This window comes from Trichechus manatus, unplaced genomic scaffold (assembly GCF_000243295.1).
Source record: "Trichechus manatus latirostris isolate Lorelei unplaced genomic scaffold, TriManLat1.0 scaffold00031, whole genome shotgun sequence".
Lineage (NCBI taxonomy): Eukaryota > Metazoa > Chordata > Mammalia > Sirenia > Trichechidae > Trichechus > Trichechus manatus.
In genome coordinates, this window is record NW_004443967.1 from 9,228,845 (window position 1) to 9,243,277 (window position 14,433).

Here is a 14,433-nt window from a genome sequence, read left to right on the forward strand (position 1 = left end):
ACTCATAGCGAGCCTATAGGACAAAGCAGAACTGCCCCATAGGGTTTCCAAGGAGCAGCTGGTGGATTTGAACTGCCAACCTTTTGGTTAGCAGCCGAGCTCTTAACCACTGCACCATCAGGGCTCACTGTAGTAGAAACTAATTATGACTAAAAGGAAAGCAAAAACAGTACATACTGTAAATTCAAATATTATGTATGCAAAATTCTGAACAATGACTTGATGTATTACATAAAATATGAGCTTTTAAAGCATGCCAACACACTGGGTTATAGGGACTTCCTAAATTCCACTTGGAGAGGTATATTCTTAACATGAGAATCCACCTAGTATGAGGGGCCGGGAGCACAGGAATGTGAAGACAAGAGAAACTAGCTGGGCTTGACACTTTGATCTGCTTTCTTAATTACGCACACTGCCACATGTCATGGATTAAACTGTGTCCCCAAAAAATATGTGTCCGCTTGGCTGGGTCATGATTCTCAGTATTGTATGACTGTGTACCATTCTGTACTCTGATGTGATTTCCTTACGAGTTGTAAACTCTATCACTAAGATGTAATAAAACGGATTAGCAGGCAGTTATTCTGACGACATATACAAGATTAGATAGTGTCTTATGATAATCTCTTTTGAGATATAAAAGAGAGAAGCAAGCAGAGACATGGGGACCTCATACCACCAAGAAAGCTGTGTTGGGAGCAGAGCGGGTCCTTTGGACCCAAGGTTCCTCTGCAGAGAAGCTCCTAGTCCAGGGGAAGATTGATGACGACGAGGACCTTCCTCCAGAGCCAACAGAAAGAAAGCCTTCCTCTGGAGCTGATGTCCTGAATTTGGACTTGTAGCCTACCAGACTGTGAGAAAATAAACCTCTCTTTGTTAAAGCCATCCACTTGTGGTATTTCTGTTACAGCACCACTACATGACTAAGACACCACATTAAACACTTTACAAATCCCAATTTCACAGAAAACACAGGACCACAAGAGACTAAGAAGCCTCCCTGAGATACATAGCAAATGACAGAACTGACCAACTGACTGGCCCACTGCCATCGAGTTGATTCCGAATCATAGTGACCCTACAGGACAAAGTAGAACTGCCCTACAGGGTTGCCAAGGCTGTAAATCTTTACAGAAACAATCTGCCACATCTTCCTCCCACAGAGCGGCTGATGGGTTCAAACCACCGACCTTTTGGTTAGCAGTCGAGCACTTTAATCACTGCACCACCAGGGCTCCATGATAGAGCCAAAAGAGTCAAAATCAGAGAGCATTTTAGAGATTGCAATCCTTCTAAAATTACTGGTAACGAAGTTAGGGGTGACCCCCCAATAATATTTCTCCAGTTACTGGGGGGAGGGGAAGATAGCAAGTATCAGGCCAGACATGAGGGCACTGTCCAATGAATGACCTGGCGAAGCTGCTGTCGGCTTACTGGGTGACCTTCAAGTCACATTTTCAATTTCTCAGTCTCTCTCTATAAAACGAGGCTTCAACACTTCTTAAGAACTGGTTCCAAAGCTGTCAATATTGGAGTTTATATGGCAATGCTCTCGTACAAAAAATAGATCACTATCTCATCCCTATAATAAATTCAATGACTTACGCATTAGGCTGTAGATGTGCTTTTCTGCAACATGTTCCGTAAACAGCTTTATAAGGTCGTCCTTTAAGTCTCTGTTAAGCTTGGTTTCAATGTAAAATTTATTCTGAAAAAAAAAAAAAAAATTATTTTTCAGTGCATCAATTAGAAGAAAATGATTAGTTATTCTAATGAACTGAAGATCCTCCCCCTCAAAAAGAAAAAACTACTTTAGGAAACAACGCATAAAGATGGTCCTACCCATTAACATAAAAACGCAACATCAACAGCAAAAACCCTGCCACTATAGCTCAATGTCTTTCCGGCATGGGATTAGAAGTATATAAAGATAAAATATAATGAGCCATACACCTCCAAAAGAACACTGGAAGACAACCCAACATTAACTAGACAGGGAAGTACAGACATTCTGGAATCACACTGTATGACAGGCACTTAGTGTGCCCTTTAAAAATACCATATCATCATCTAAAGGCAACCCTGGGAAACACTAATGAAAAAAAAAAACAAAAACGTGTTGCCATCGAGTCGATTCGACTCACACTAATGAAAGGCATCCCATTTATCAAAGACCTAGGCTGAAAGCAGGCAGTGGACGTGGACTAGTTGATTCCCCAACATACTTTCTACTCCAATGATTAGTCCAAGTCATTTAGCTTATGGCATTCCCTAGAGACCATCTTTGGTTCAGAGGTAGACATGCGACTCAAGATAGCCCAGTGAGACTGAGAGAAACCTAGGCATGAGGGAGGAGCTTCTCAGAGTCATTTTACAACCACAAGGAGAATAAGATGAAGCAGGTATTGAGGACAGCAAAGACACAGAAAGAACCTGAGCCCTCGGTAACACTGTTGAAGGATGAATTCAACCAATCCTGGAGACTGCATTATTTCTGCCATTCTATTGCAGGAGATAATACTTTTCTTCATTTACTTAAATCGCTTTGAATAAGGTTTTCCATTTCCTGTAGCCCAAAGCATCCTGACTAAAATGATTTACAAATCCCAGATCAAATTTGTTCAGGTTTAAATGTTAACCCAATGCATAAGAGTGGAAAATATAAAAAGGACACTCACTGATTCTCTCTTAATGCTTAACACAACAGTTTTTTTTCTCTTTAAAAATTTTATAAAGATAACAGGCACATGGTTAAAAAATAAAACCACGTAAAATAGTATGCAATAAAAACAAGTCTCCCACCCTAAACCCTCTTCCCATTGGTCCCATTCCACCACTGGGAAGACTTCTGCATATTCTTTCTAAAATAATCGTTGCATAGATGTGGATATGCTTTTTTCTTAAAAAAGAAGGAAAAACTCATTAATGAGGGAATATTACACAATGCTTTGTACCTTGATTTTACACCTAACGTTTTATCTTCAAGATTTTTCTCTAAAAGAACATATAGACATGTCATTATTTTTACCTGCATATAAGCGTCTTCCATAAATTACTCAAATTATTCCGTTGCTGTTAATTGCCGTTGAGTCAATTCCGACTCATGGAGACCCCATGTGTGCGGAGCAGACTTGCTCCACGGGGTTTTCAAGGCTGTGACCTTTCAGAAGGTGATCACCAGGAGGATCTTCCAAGGCACCTCTGGCTGGGTTCAAACCACTAATCTTTTGGCTAGCAGTCAGCATTTAATCCTCTGAGCCACCCAGGTATTTCCCTACTGACGAGGATATAGACTTTTTCCCCCAGTGTTCTGTTAACTAAAAACAATGCTACAATATTCTTGTACATATATATTCGCATATATTTGAATTTATTTGTATGATAAATTCCAAATGTTACAATTACTTTGTCAGAGTTTGTGTATTTTTAACTTTGAACAATAATGCCAAATAATCTTCCAAAGAGATTTTACCAATTTACAAAAGCATGAGGAGCTTATTTCCCTATAGACTCAGCAGAACTGATTATCGACCTTTTCGTACTTCCACTAATTGAAAGAGGTTTAAAAACTTTTGTTTTAATTTGTATTTCTTTAATTATGATGTTGAATATATTTTCATGTTTATAAGTCATTTGTATTTCTTTTTTCTGTAAACTATCTATTAATGTCCTTTCTCCACTTTTCAACAGAACAGCGTTCTTGAACTGTTTAAAATTAACTCCTAAGACCTGATTATTTACCAAGGAAAGCAATATTTTGTTTTATGTTTTACAAAATTTACTGCAATTCTTTCCACTTACTTTTGGTTTATGGTATTCTGCCGTACAAAAGTTCTTAAATTTTACATTGTCAAAGTCTAGTATCTTCCTTCAGGGCTTCTAGGTTTAAGGTCTTATTTAATTATTCCATCTAGAATTTATTAATAAAGAATAAGGTAGTGATTAGTCTCCCCTGACCCCAACCCCAAAATGACTGTCCCAATATCCAGCTACGGAGTAATTCATCTCTTCCTTATTGATCTGAAGCATCATCATAGTCTTTACTAAATTCCTATTTCTGAGCTCTATTCCATTGATCTCTTCCTGTACCGATGACACTTTTAATTACTGTAGCCTTATCATTCATTTTAATATCAGATAAGGATAGTCACCCCTTCATATTCATCTTCCATAGCAGTTTTTGTAGTTATTAGGTTTATTTTTCTACATGAATTTTATCACAAGAGACTAAGCTGACTGCCATGTTTTATATATAAGAATTTCTTTTCCCCTTTGGAAGTAAATATTATCTAGTAAAGCTGTTTATTTTTTAATTAAACTAATAAAAACCTCAATTATAAAGCTATTTTCACACTCGAGGTTTTTAAATCAAAATACAGTACAAAAATTGATTTGGTAGTAGTAATACTTTAAGTCTTTGAAATGAATCAGCATCTCTTCAAGAGCCCTGGTGGCCCAGTGGTTAAGAGCTTGGCTGCAAACCAAAAGGTCAGCAATTCAAATCCACCAGCTGCTCCTTGGAAACTCTATGGGGTAGTTCTACTCTGTCCTATAGGGTTGCTGTGATCGACAGCATCGGCTTTGGTTTTTGGGTTTTGGTTGAGATTTTGAAGTTTATATATGAGAATAAAAATAATGTAATTGTTTAACTCCCAAAGGAAAATCTTCTGCATTCCTAGTACTTTTCACTCCTGGTATAGTGTCCTCTTAACATTTAAGACCTCTGGCCCAGCATTCTAATGCGGCCTTCCTACTCTTTATTCAGTTTAACCAGAACCCATTAAAAGGTGAAATTATGAAAACCTCTAAAGGACTTAGAAACTCTAAAGTATTTCTACTTCTTTAACAGAGGCTGTTTAACTTTTTCTCAGTATGATCATTTTAAGCTCCAATATTCTAAATAAATATATAACGTCTTTATTTGATCTCTGTGCAACAGCAATCTTGTCTGGTAATTTAAGCTCTTAGACACAACTTACTTTCTACTTTAACAACTGTATTTCTTAAATATCACTATAGACAGACCACCTAAGTCAAAGATACTAACTGTGGCAAGAAATGCTTAACAAAATTCCTTTTCTGTTTCTGTAACTACAAATGACATTTAGCTGATTATGGCCCTCAAAAGGTTAACATTTCACACTGTTTTCTTAAATAATAATATACTTTCCCAACAAAGCGCTGCCAAAGTTCAAAGCATTTCTATCTTCTGGTCAACAAAAAGTTTTCACAAGTAACTAGAAAGCAAATTTGAGCTCTTAAAATCTGTATGACAAGTTGTAGTTAAGCTTGATTTTACAACCAAAGATTCCTTACTTGAATTCTGCTAGAAGAATAAGTTTGTGGTTCATTTATTCTTAAATAGTATCTACTTCTTAAGCCTTAGGATCGTACAATAAAGTTTAAGAAAGCAACTAGGGCACTATAGGAAAGTGTGAATGTGAATCACCTTCCTGATTCATTTAATCTAATTTTTAAAAAAAGACAACAACAATTTTTTTAAAATTGTTGTTGCTGTTGTTGTTGTTAGGTGCTGTCAAGTCGATTCCGAGTCATAGCAACCCCGTGTACAACAGAATGAAACACTGCTGGGTCCTGTGCCATCCTCACAATTCTTGCTATGTTTTAGTCCATTGTTGTAGCCACTGGATCAATCCATCTCATTGAGGGTCTTCCTCTTTTTTGCTGACCTTCTACTTTACCAAGCATAATGTCCTTCTCCAGGGACTGGGCCCTCCTGATAACATACCCAAAGTACGTAAGACAAAGTCTTGCTGTCCTCGCTTCTAAGAAGCATTCTGGCTGTACTTCTTCCAAGACAGGTTTGTTCGTTATTCTGCCCGTCCACGGTATATTCAATATTCTTCGATAACGCCATACTTCAAAGGCATCAATTCTTCTTTAGTCTTCCTTACTAACTGTCCAGCTTTCGCATGAGTATGAAGCAACTGAAAAGACCATAGCTTGGGTCAGGTGCACCTTAGTTCTTAATGTGACAGCTTTGCTTTTTAACACTTTAAAGAGGTCTTTTGCAGCAGATATGCCCAATGCATCATTTTATTTCCTGACTGCTGCTTCCATGGGTGTTGACTGTGGATCCAAGTAAAATGAAATCCTTAACAGCTTCAATATTTTCTCCGTTTATCATGATGTTGCTTATTGGCCCAGCTGTGAGGATTTCTGTTTGCTTTATGTTGAGGTGTAATCTATACTGAAGGCTGTATAATGTTTGATCTTCATCAGTAAGTATTTCAAGTCTTCTTCATTTTCAGCAAGCAAGGTTGTCATCTGCATATCACGGGTTGTTAATGTGCCTTCCTCCAATCCTGATGCAGTATTCTTCTTCTAATAGTCCAGCTTCTCAGATTATTTGCTCAGCAGACAGACTGAATAAGTATGGTGAAAGATTACAACCCTGACACACAACTTTCCTGATTTTAAACCACGCCAGTATCGCCTTGTTCTGTTTGAACGGCTGCTTCTTTGTGTATGTACAGATTCCTCCTGAGTATAATTAAGTGTTCTGGAATTCCCATTCTTTGCAATGTTGTCCATAACTTATTATGATCTACACAGGCGTATGCCTTTGCAGAATCAATAAAACACAGGTAAACATCTTTCTGGTATTCTCTGCTTTCGGTCAAGATCCATCTAACATCAGAAATGATACCCCTCATTTTACATCCTCTTCTAAATCCAGCCTGAATTTCTGGCTGTTTCCTGTCGATGTACTGCTGCAACTGCTTTTGAATGATCTTCAGCAAAATTTTACTTGCATGTGATATTAATGACAATGCTCGTTAATTTCCAAATCCCATTAGATCATCTTTCTTGGAATGGGCACAAATACGGATCTCTTTCAGTCAGTTGGCCAGGTAGCTGTCTTCCAAATTTCTTGGCATAGACTGAGTGAGCACGTCCAGCATTGCATCCAGTTGTTGAAACATCTCAATTGGTATTCCGTCAATTCCTGGAGCCTTGTTTTTCACCAGTGCCTTCAGTGCATCTTGGACTTCTTCCTTCAGCACCATTGGTACCTGATCATATGCTACCTCTTAAAATGGTTGAATGTCAACCAATTCTTTTTGAAACAGTGACTTTGTGTATTCCTTCCATTTTTTAAAAATTAGCTACTCCCATTTTGCCTCAAAATCCAAATCATGATAATTTATACTTTTTTTATTACTAATCCCCCTAACTAATATGCTCACTAATAAATTCTATTAAAACAGTAGACATGGAAATAAATCCTTTTGCCTACTTTTAACTCCCTTATCTACAAATAGGCCCTATCCTTCAGCTCCATTTCCATTCAGTCTCCCCTCACTTAAAGCTTTAAAACAGCAATAAGGACTCTGTTGGCAGTTCCTCTATCAGTACAAGATATTTACCTCACATACACTCCTAACAACATAACCCATGAGAGGATTTCACCAAAATGAGGAACATGATACAATGTGGCTACTTCCCAGGCTTTCCTGATCCTTTCCAAGAAGTTAATTCTGCTGACCCAGATACATTAATATCTAATATCACCAATGATATTTTTGACTAAAGTTTCATGATTCAAAAAGGAGTTCCGGATCTTAACAAAAAAGTCTTTAATTCACTTTCTTCCAAGGTAAGTCCTGTAAAATAAAAGGCAAAAAAAGTTTCTTCTGAATTATAATAACTAGAAAACTGGACACTCTCCTCACTTATCGACCTGGTTAGGTTCCAAAGACCAGGTCATTATGTGAAATCAGTGTTATGCGAAAATGGAGGATGACCACATCAGATCACAAAATAGAGGATTACTACATCAATACATAACTGCCAAATTATATCATTACATAATTGCCAAACCACTGAGAATCATGGCTCAGCCAAGTTGACACATAACCATCATAGCCAGCATTACTCGTCGCACCTCGGTGTTTATTACTGCCAGAAGCATACATCCTTAATGTGCAAAATAGTCAGATTTTTTTTAACTATTGTTGTAAATGCAAAATGATAGTCAATAAGTGAGAAGGTGTATTAACGTTTAAAATTGGTATTAATACTTGTCTTAGTTATCTAGTGCTGCTGTAACAGAAATACCACAAGTGGGTGGCTTTAACAAACAGAAATTTATTTTCTTACGGTTTAGAAGACTAGAAGTTTGAATTCACGATGCCAGATGTAGCGGAAGGCTTTCTCTGTCATCTTTGTCTCTTCTAAGCTTGTGCTCCTGGGCAATCTTCATATGGCTTGGCATGTGTCTTCCCCCATCTCTGCCTGCTCCCTTGCTTGTTTAATCTATTCTAAATTTCAAGAGAGACTGACTCAAGACACACCCTATACTAATCCTGTCTCATTAACATAACAAAGATAACCCATTCTGAAAGGGGATTATAACTTTAGGAACAGAGGTTAGGATTTACAACACATATTTTCGGGGTACACAAATCAACCCATTACATTCTACCCTCTGGCTCCAAAAAATTCATGTCCTTATCATATGAGAAACACATTCACCCCATCACATCATCCAAAAAGTCTTAAATCAACTCCAAGTCCAAAATCTCATCTTCTGAATCACCTAAATTAAATATAGGTGAGATTTTAAGTGTATTCTATCCTGGGGCAAATTTCTCTTCGTCTGGGAACCTATGAAATCTAGAATACAAGTTATCTGTTTCCAAACTACAATAGTAGGACAGGTAGGTACAAGATAGACATTTCCATTACAAATGGGAGAAACTGTAGGGGAAAAAGGCATAACGAGCACCAAGCAAGTCCAAAACCCAGCAGAACAATTTACGTTAGCTCTCAAGGCTAATAATCCTCTGCTCTTATCTGGGCAAGGGTACAGTCCTCCAGACACTGGGTGTTGTCCATGCTCTTTGGATTCTGAGTGGAGGCTCCTTGGCCCTGGGCTTAAGCTCAGCCTTCCAAGCCAACTGGGATAGCAACTCTGCTCCCTCGGCTTTGGGCAGGCCCCATTCTTCTGCCCTACAGCCTCGCGCCCCTCAGCTTTGGGCAGAGGCCTCATTCTCTTGGCCCCGCACTCCAGAACCTAGTTGGTAAGATCTGACTCTTTGAAACCTAGAAGGCCATGGCTCTACCCTTTGACGCCCCAGAGGCCCTGGCCACACTCTTTGAGACCGCTGAGGCCACAGCCCCACCCTTTGAGACCAAGGCAGTTCTGTTTCCTGTGCTCCTTCCAACAGTTCTGTTGATCTCCGAGCTGCTCCAGGGGTGGTTCTTTTCTTTTCTTGGAGGACAACAGATGTAGCTCCTTTGGCCTGTTTCCTGCCTGTAGAATTCCAAGAGGCAGACAGCATTCTCTCGTTCGTTCTTTCTCTGTCCCCTTCGGTCTCAGCTGACGGGTTTTCTGCTGTGGTAGTTGGTTAGATCCATTAGTCACAGGCTTAATCTCTTTAACAAAAGATTGTGTAGCCACGTCATCCTTGGTGACAATTCTAGAATAAGTGTCTTTAGTCTGTACAACAGAATTTTCCAAATCTTTAAGGTTGTTTTCATTTTATAAATTCATTTTTAAGTCTATCTCTTTCCTCTCACACTTTATTATAAGCAGCAAAAAGAAACCACATGACCCCTTTAAGATCTTCAGCCAAATATTCGAGTTCATCATTTACAAGTTCTACCTTCCACCATACATCTGAACATAATTCAGACAAGTTCTTTGCCACTACAGAAAAAGCATCACCCTTCTTCCATTGTCCAAGCACGTTCGTCATTTCCTCTTAAAGCCTCACCAGAAGCACATTTAACATCCACACTTCTAGCAACATTCTGTTGCTGGCACCACATGTATTCTCTAAGATGACAGAGACTTTCTCTATGGCTCTCCTCATTTCCTTCTGAGCCCTCATCAGAATCGTCTTTGATGTCCGTAATTCTATCAATAGTCTCTTTAAGGCAATCTAGGCTTTTACTATTAGGCACCTTAAAACTCTTCCAGCCTCTACCTGTTGCCCAAATTCAAAACTGTTTCCACATTTTAGGTATCTGTTTGAGCACCACCCCACTCTTCTGATATCAAATTCTGTCTTAGTTACCTAGTGCTACTGTAACAGAAATACCACAAGCGGGTGGCTTTAACAAACAGAAATTTATTTTCTCACAGTTTAGGAGACTAGAAGTCTAAATTCAGGGTGCCAGCTCTAAAGAAAGGCTTTCTCTCTCTATTGGCTCTGGAGGAAGGTCCTTGTCTTTTCTGAGCTTCTGCTCCTAGACTATCTTCATGTGGCTTGGCATGTGTCTTTCTCCATCTCCTCTGCTTGCTTGCTTGCTTAATGATTTGCTTGAGAATGACTCAAGATACACCCTACAGTGATCCTATGTCATTAACATAACAAAGACAATCCATTCCCAAATGGGATTATAACTTTAGGCACAGAGGCTAGGATTTAAAACACATATTTTGGGGGGACACAATTCAATCCGTAACAGTACCTACGGAATTAAGAAATATAAATGAAAATCATATACAACATGATCTTTTGTAAAGAATCTTCTAAATTAAAGATAGCTTTTTCAAAGTACACGCATGTGTTGCATATACGTCCATGGTCCCATAAGGTTATACTAGAGTTCAGAAATTCCAATCAGAGAACGGGACACAGCGACGTACTTTGCTAGAGATCCGATCTGTCTCTCTCTAGTTCTCTGGGCTGTGCGTTCATCCTGGCCCTCGCACAGCAGGAGGAAGGCATCCAGGGGCCCATTCATGGCTTCCTGTACCACTGTGCTCGCCTCAGGCAGGGACTGCACAGACTCTGCTGGAGCTGCTGAAGGGATGCTTCTCCAGAGGCTGCTGCCCAACTCGGCCAGGGTACCCTGCATGTAACCCCCAGGCCTGAGGCTGCAGCTCCTCCCGTGGTGCCTAATGGTCTAGCAGACTGGGAAGGCAAGCAGAGAGGACGGACAGGAAGCGAGCCGGTGGTTGACTGGACAGCAAGTGTGTGCCGCACTCTTGGAGACCAGGGCAGTGACCATGCAGGACCACAGGACCAGCAGCGGTAGAACTCAAGTTTTCACACAGTCCATCAGTGCGGCAGCGGCGTGAGTCCCAGGCCCAACCAGTGACCATCCTGAGTGCCTCTCTCCTGTATATAATATGGTTTTCGCATAACGTCTAAATCACATAACGAATCATGGACGTTAAGCAACGCATACCTGTATGTTTTATTTTAAATAAATCATTTTTAAGATTGGTATTCCACATATGACAATCTATATGCTACAGACTGTAGGATCAACCAAAATATCCTATTCCCTAATCTATTAAACAAAGAGGAGTTAAAATAGATGGTTTCTAAGAGCCCCTCCACTCAATGGAAACACTAACATTATAGGGCTCTATGATTTTACAGATTTAAAAGTGTAGGAGGTTAATCAACAAAGTCAACAGTGTATCAATTATACTCATGGCACAACTCTCCAAATGAAAAAGATCATCAGAATGGAAGTAAATGTTTTACTGCACTACTTTTTAAGGAACTACTTACTTGGCATTTATCATGCATCATATTTTTAGATAGATGTTTTAAGCTCTCTGCTTTCTGAGGACAAGAAATCATTCTTATACATCTTTATCTTCCCAGGACCAAGCACAATGCCTTCCACATGGCAGAAATAAAATAAATGTGCATAGGGTGATTGCTGATTCTCAGTGCCTAACTGTCTATTTAGCAGTTGTTACTTATGGAACTTAATAACAAAAAGGAAAAGTAACTAACATAATTCTTCTATTTCAACAACAATTGAACGTTATTGAACTAGTTTAATTTCCATTTCTAACATAATAGGAAAAGAAAAACAGAACATGCTTACATATCTGCATCTGTCTGTTTAGACCAACAGACCTATGGTCTTATTTGGAAAGGAAGCAACAGCTCTAACTTACCATATATATGAAAAGAGGCACAATGCTCTGCAATGCTCCCATATACTGTCCAAGAGCTATATTAAATCTTTCAATATAGAGATCAGGAGGGCTGGCCTGTGTGGAAGAACATAAATGTGATCACTCTGAGAAACCAGGTATAAAGCCCATCCACCACAATCTAAAATGCAGATACGCTTAGAAGGAATTCAAAATGAATAATGAAATTCACCAAAAAAAGGAGGCGGCTTACACCCTGAAGTTTCTAAGACCTCTCCATCTTTGTTCCAAAATCTGCGACGCAAACTGAGATTTGGTTTAGCCATCTTTAAAACTGTGCAACCTTAATATGTTAAAAGGCTTGTTCTCTTAATGTGTAAAAGGGTGCATTCAAAATTAAGACAAAAGATATAATAAAATTATCAGTGAATTATATAGGCATTTCCTATAGAAACCAAATCTGAGCTAGATGGCCCTTCAATGGGACACCACCACACTTACACACTTCTCCCACTTTGGTGGGGGGGGATGTCCTGCCACTCAACTCCAGGCCCCTGGAGGGCAAGATCTGAGTCTTACACAGTAGGTCAAGATTAAGTATATTTATTACAAGAATAGAGTCTGAAGTTTTATTTAAAAACTATTTTACTATTTAACAAGGCTACATGACATTAGGCAATTCATTTAGCCCTCTCAATTTCAATTTCCACAGATATAAAATAGGAAAAACACTGTGTTATTTCCAAGACGTGTTGAGAATCAAAAGAATAATGTGTACGTGCTTTGAAAAATGTCAAATATTACACACACAAATGCAACTAATAAAAATAAGTAAAACTCCTTTCTAAATTAACTGTCCATTTGTCTAATATTTCAGAAAAACCCATTAACACTATTAATAGCATTCTTTGTTAACTAAAGAACTTGAGGGAAAATGGCTCCACATTACGGGCAAACTTTCAACTGTAACTAATGAGCAGAATTACAGGTAATATCTTCCTCTAAACTGCTTCAAAGAGCTCTGGAAGAGATATTTCAGTATTCAAAGAAATAAATTTTAGCAGTATTATATGAAAAAAGAAAATCTGAAGAGCTGATGTATTAAAATAATTTTCCCTTTTCATAAAAAGATACTTTATCTACCTGAAAGTTAAAAGTATGAACACTGATCAAAAGACACATTTAATCACAGACAGAATAAATAAAATTGAATTCCTTCATTATTCAAAAATTCCTAAAGCCTCAAAGTTATGAGCATTAAAAAATACTTTCTGTACTAAACCAAACATCAGAACACTTACTTCGCTTTTTTACTTCCACATTTCATGCAGCACATATTCCAAACCTTTTAAGTGACAGGACTGTAAATTGTAACAGTCTTCTAAAATAAACCCAATCTCTTTCCTAGGAACCTAGTAATAAACTGCCATTTAAAAAAAAAAAAAAATCAAATTGTTCCTCTTTAAAACTTAAGTTCAATATACTTTTGGCCCCACTGGGGAAATTGCTACCTATCTGATTTACATTATTTCAACATAAACGTATTTGTCTTGGACATTATACAAGCTTTTCTACACCTAAAATAAACAAGCTTCACTTTCTTCTCAAATAAAACAAGAAAAAACAAGCTACCAGACAAGGAAAAACTATTATTCCAACTTTTTCATAACAGACCTAGATTTCCTGAAATTGGTCACACAGCTGTGCAGGACTGTTCACATTTCTCTCTCTTTCTCTTTTTTTTTTTTAAGATGGGTAATGCATTCATCTGGTTTAAAATTCAGAAGAGTTCAACAGAGTTCACCTTTCATTCCTTCTCCCTAGCCACCCTAGTCCCCTTCCCGAAACAAACAAAACTTAAAGTTCTTTTATATCCTTCCAGAAGAATTTTATGTATATACAAAAAAATAAATATCCCATTCACAACCCTTTTCACACAAATGCTAGAGTACAATCCTACGGGTCTACACTTTCCTTAACAATGTATATGGGGACTGTTCTATTCCAGCAGTTCTCAAACATTTTGGTCTCAAGGACCCTTTAAAAAAAAAAACAAAAACCTGTTGCGTGGAGTCGATTCCAACTTACAGGGATCCTGTAGGGCAGAGTAGAACTGCCCCATAGGGTTTCTAAGGCTGCAATCTTTACGGAAGCAGACTGCCACATCTTTCTCCCACGGAGTGGCTGCGGGGTTCAAACCGCCAACCTTTCACTTAGCAGATGAGTGCTTAACCACTGCACCACCAGGGCTCCTTCAAGGACCCTTTATATCCTTAAAAATAACTGATGATTCCAAAACGCTTTTGTTTATAGGTGGGTTAGATCTACCAATATTTACCATGTTAGAAATTAAAACTAATTAAAATTTTAAAGGTACTTATTAATTCACACTAAACTGATAATAAACCTATTGCATATTAACATAGCATTTTTATGAAAAGTAACTATTTTTAAAAAATGTAGTGAGAAGAATGGTATTGTTTTTACATTCCTGCAAGAAGACTGTTCTCAACAATCATTGTACATATGGTTGGTCATTTATTCCCTCTGTTTTC

At 38.2% G+C, this 14,433-nt stretch overlaps 1 protein-coding gene across 2 annotated transcripts in view; it reads right to left on the reverse strand.

Moving 5' to 3' along the window:
* CACUL1 (CDK2 associated cullin domain 1) overlaps positions 1 to 14,433 on the reverse strand; it is a 63,512-nt gene that overhangs the window by 15,568 nt on the left and 33,511 nt on the right. The window contains exons 4-5 of one of the 2 annotated variants that reach the window (XM_004374887.2): positions 11,900 to 11,995; positions 1,609 to 1,711 (exon numbers count right to left, since the gene is read on the reverse strand). In XM_004374887.2, coding sequence (XP_004374944.1) covers positions 1,609 to 1,711; positions 11,900 to 11,995 — 199 coding nt within the window. The remainder of the gene's footprint in view (positions 1 to 1,608; positions 1,712 to 11,899; positions 11,996 to 14,433) is intronic. The other variant, XM_023729998.1, reaches the window with a different exon arrangement.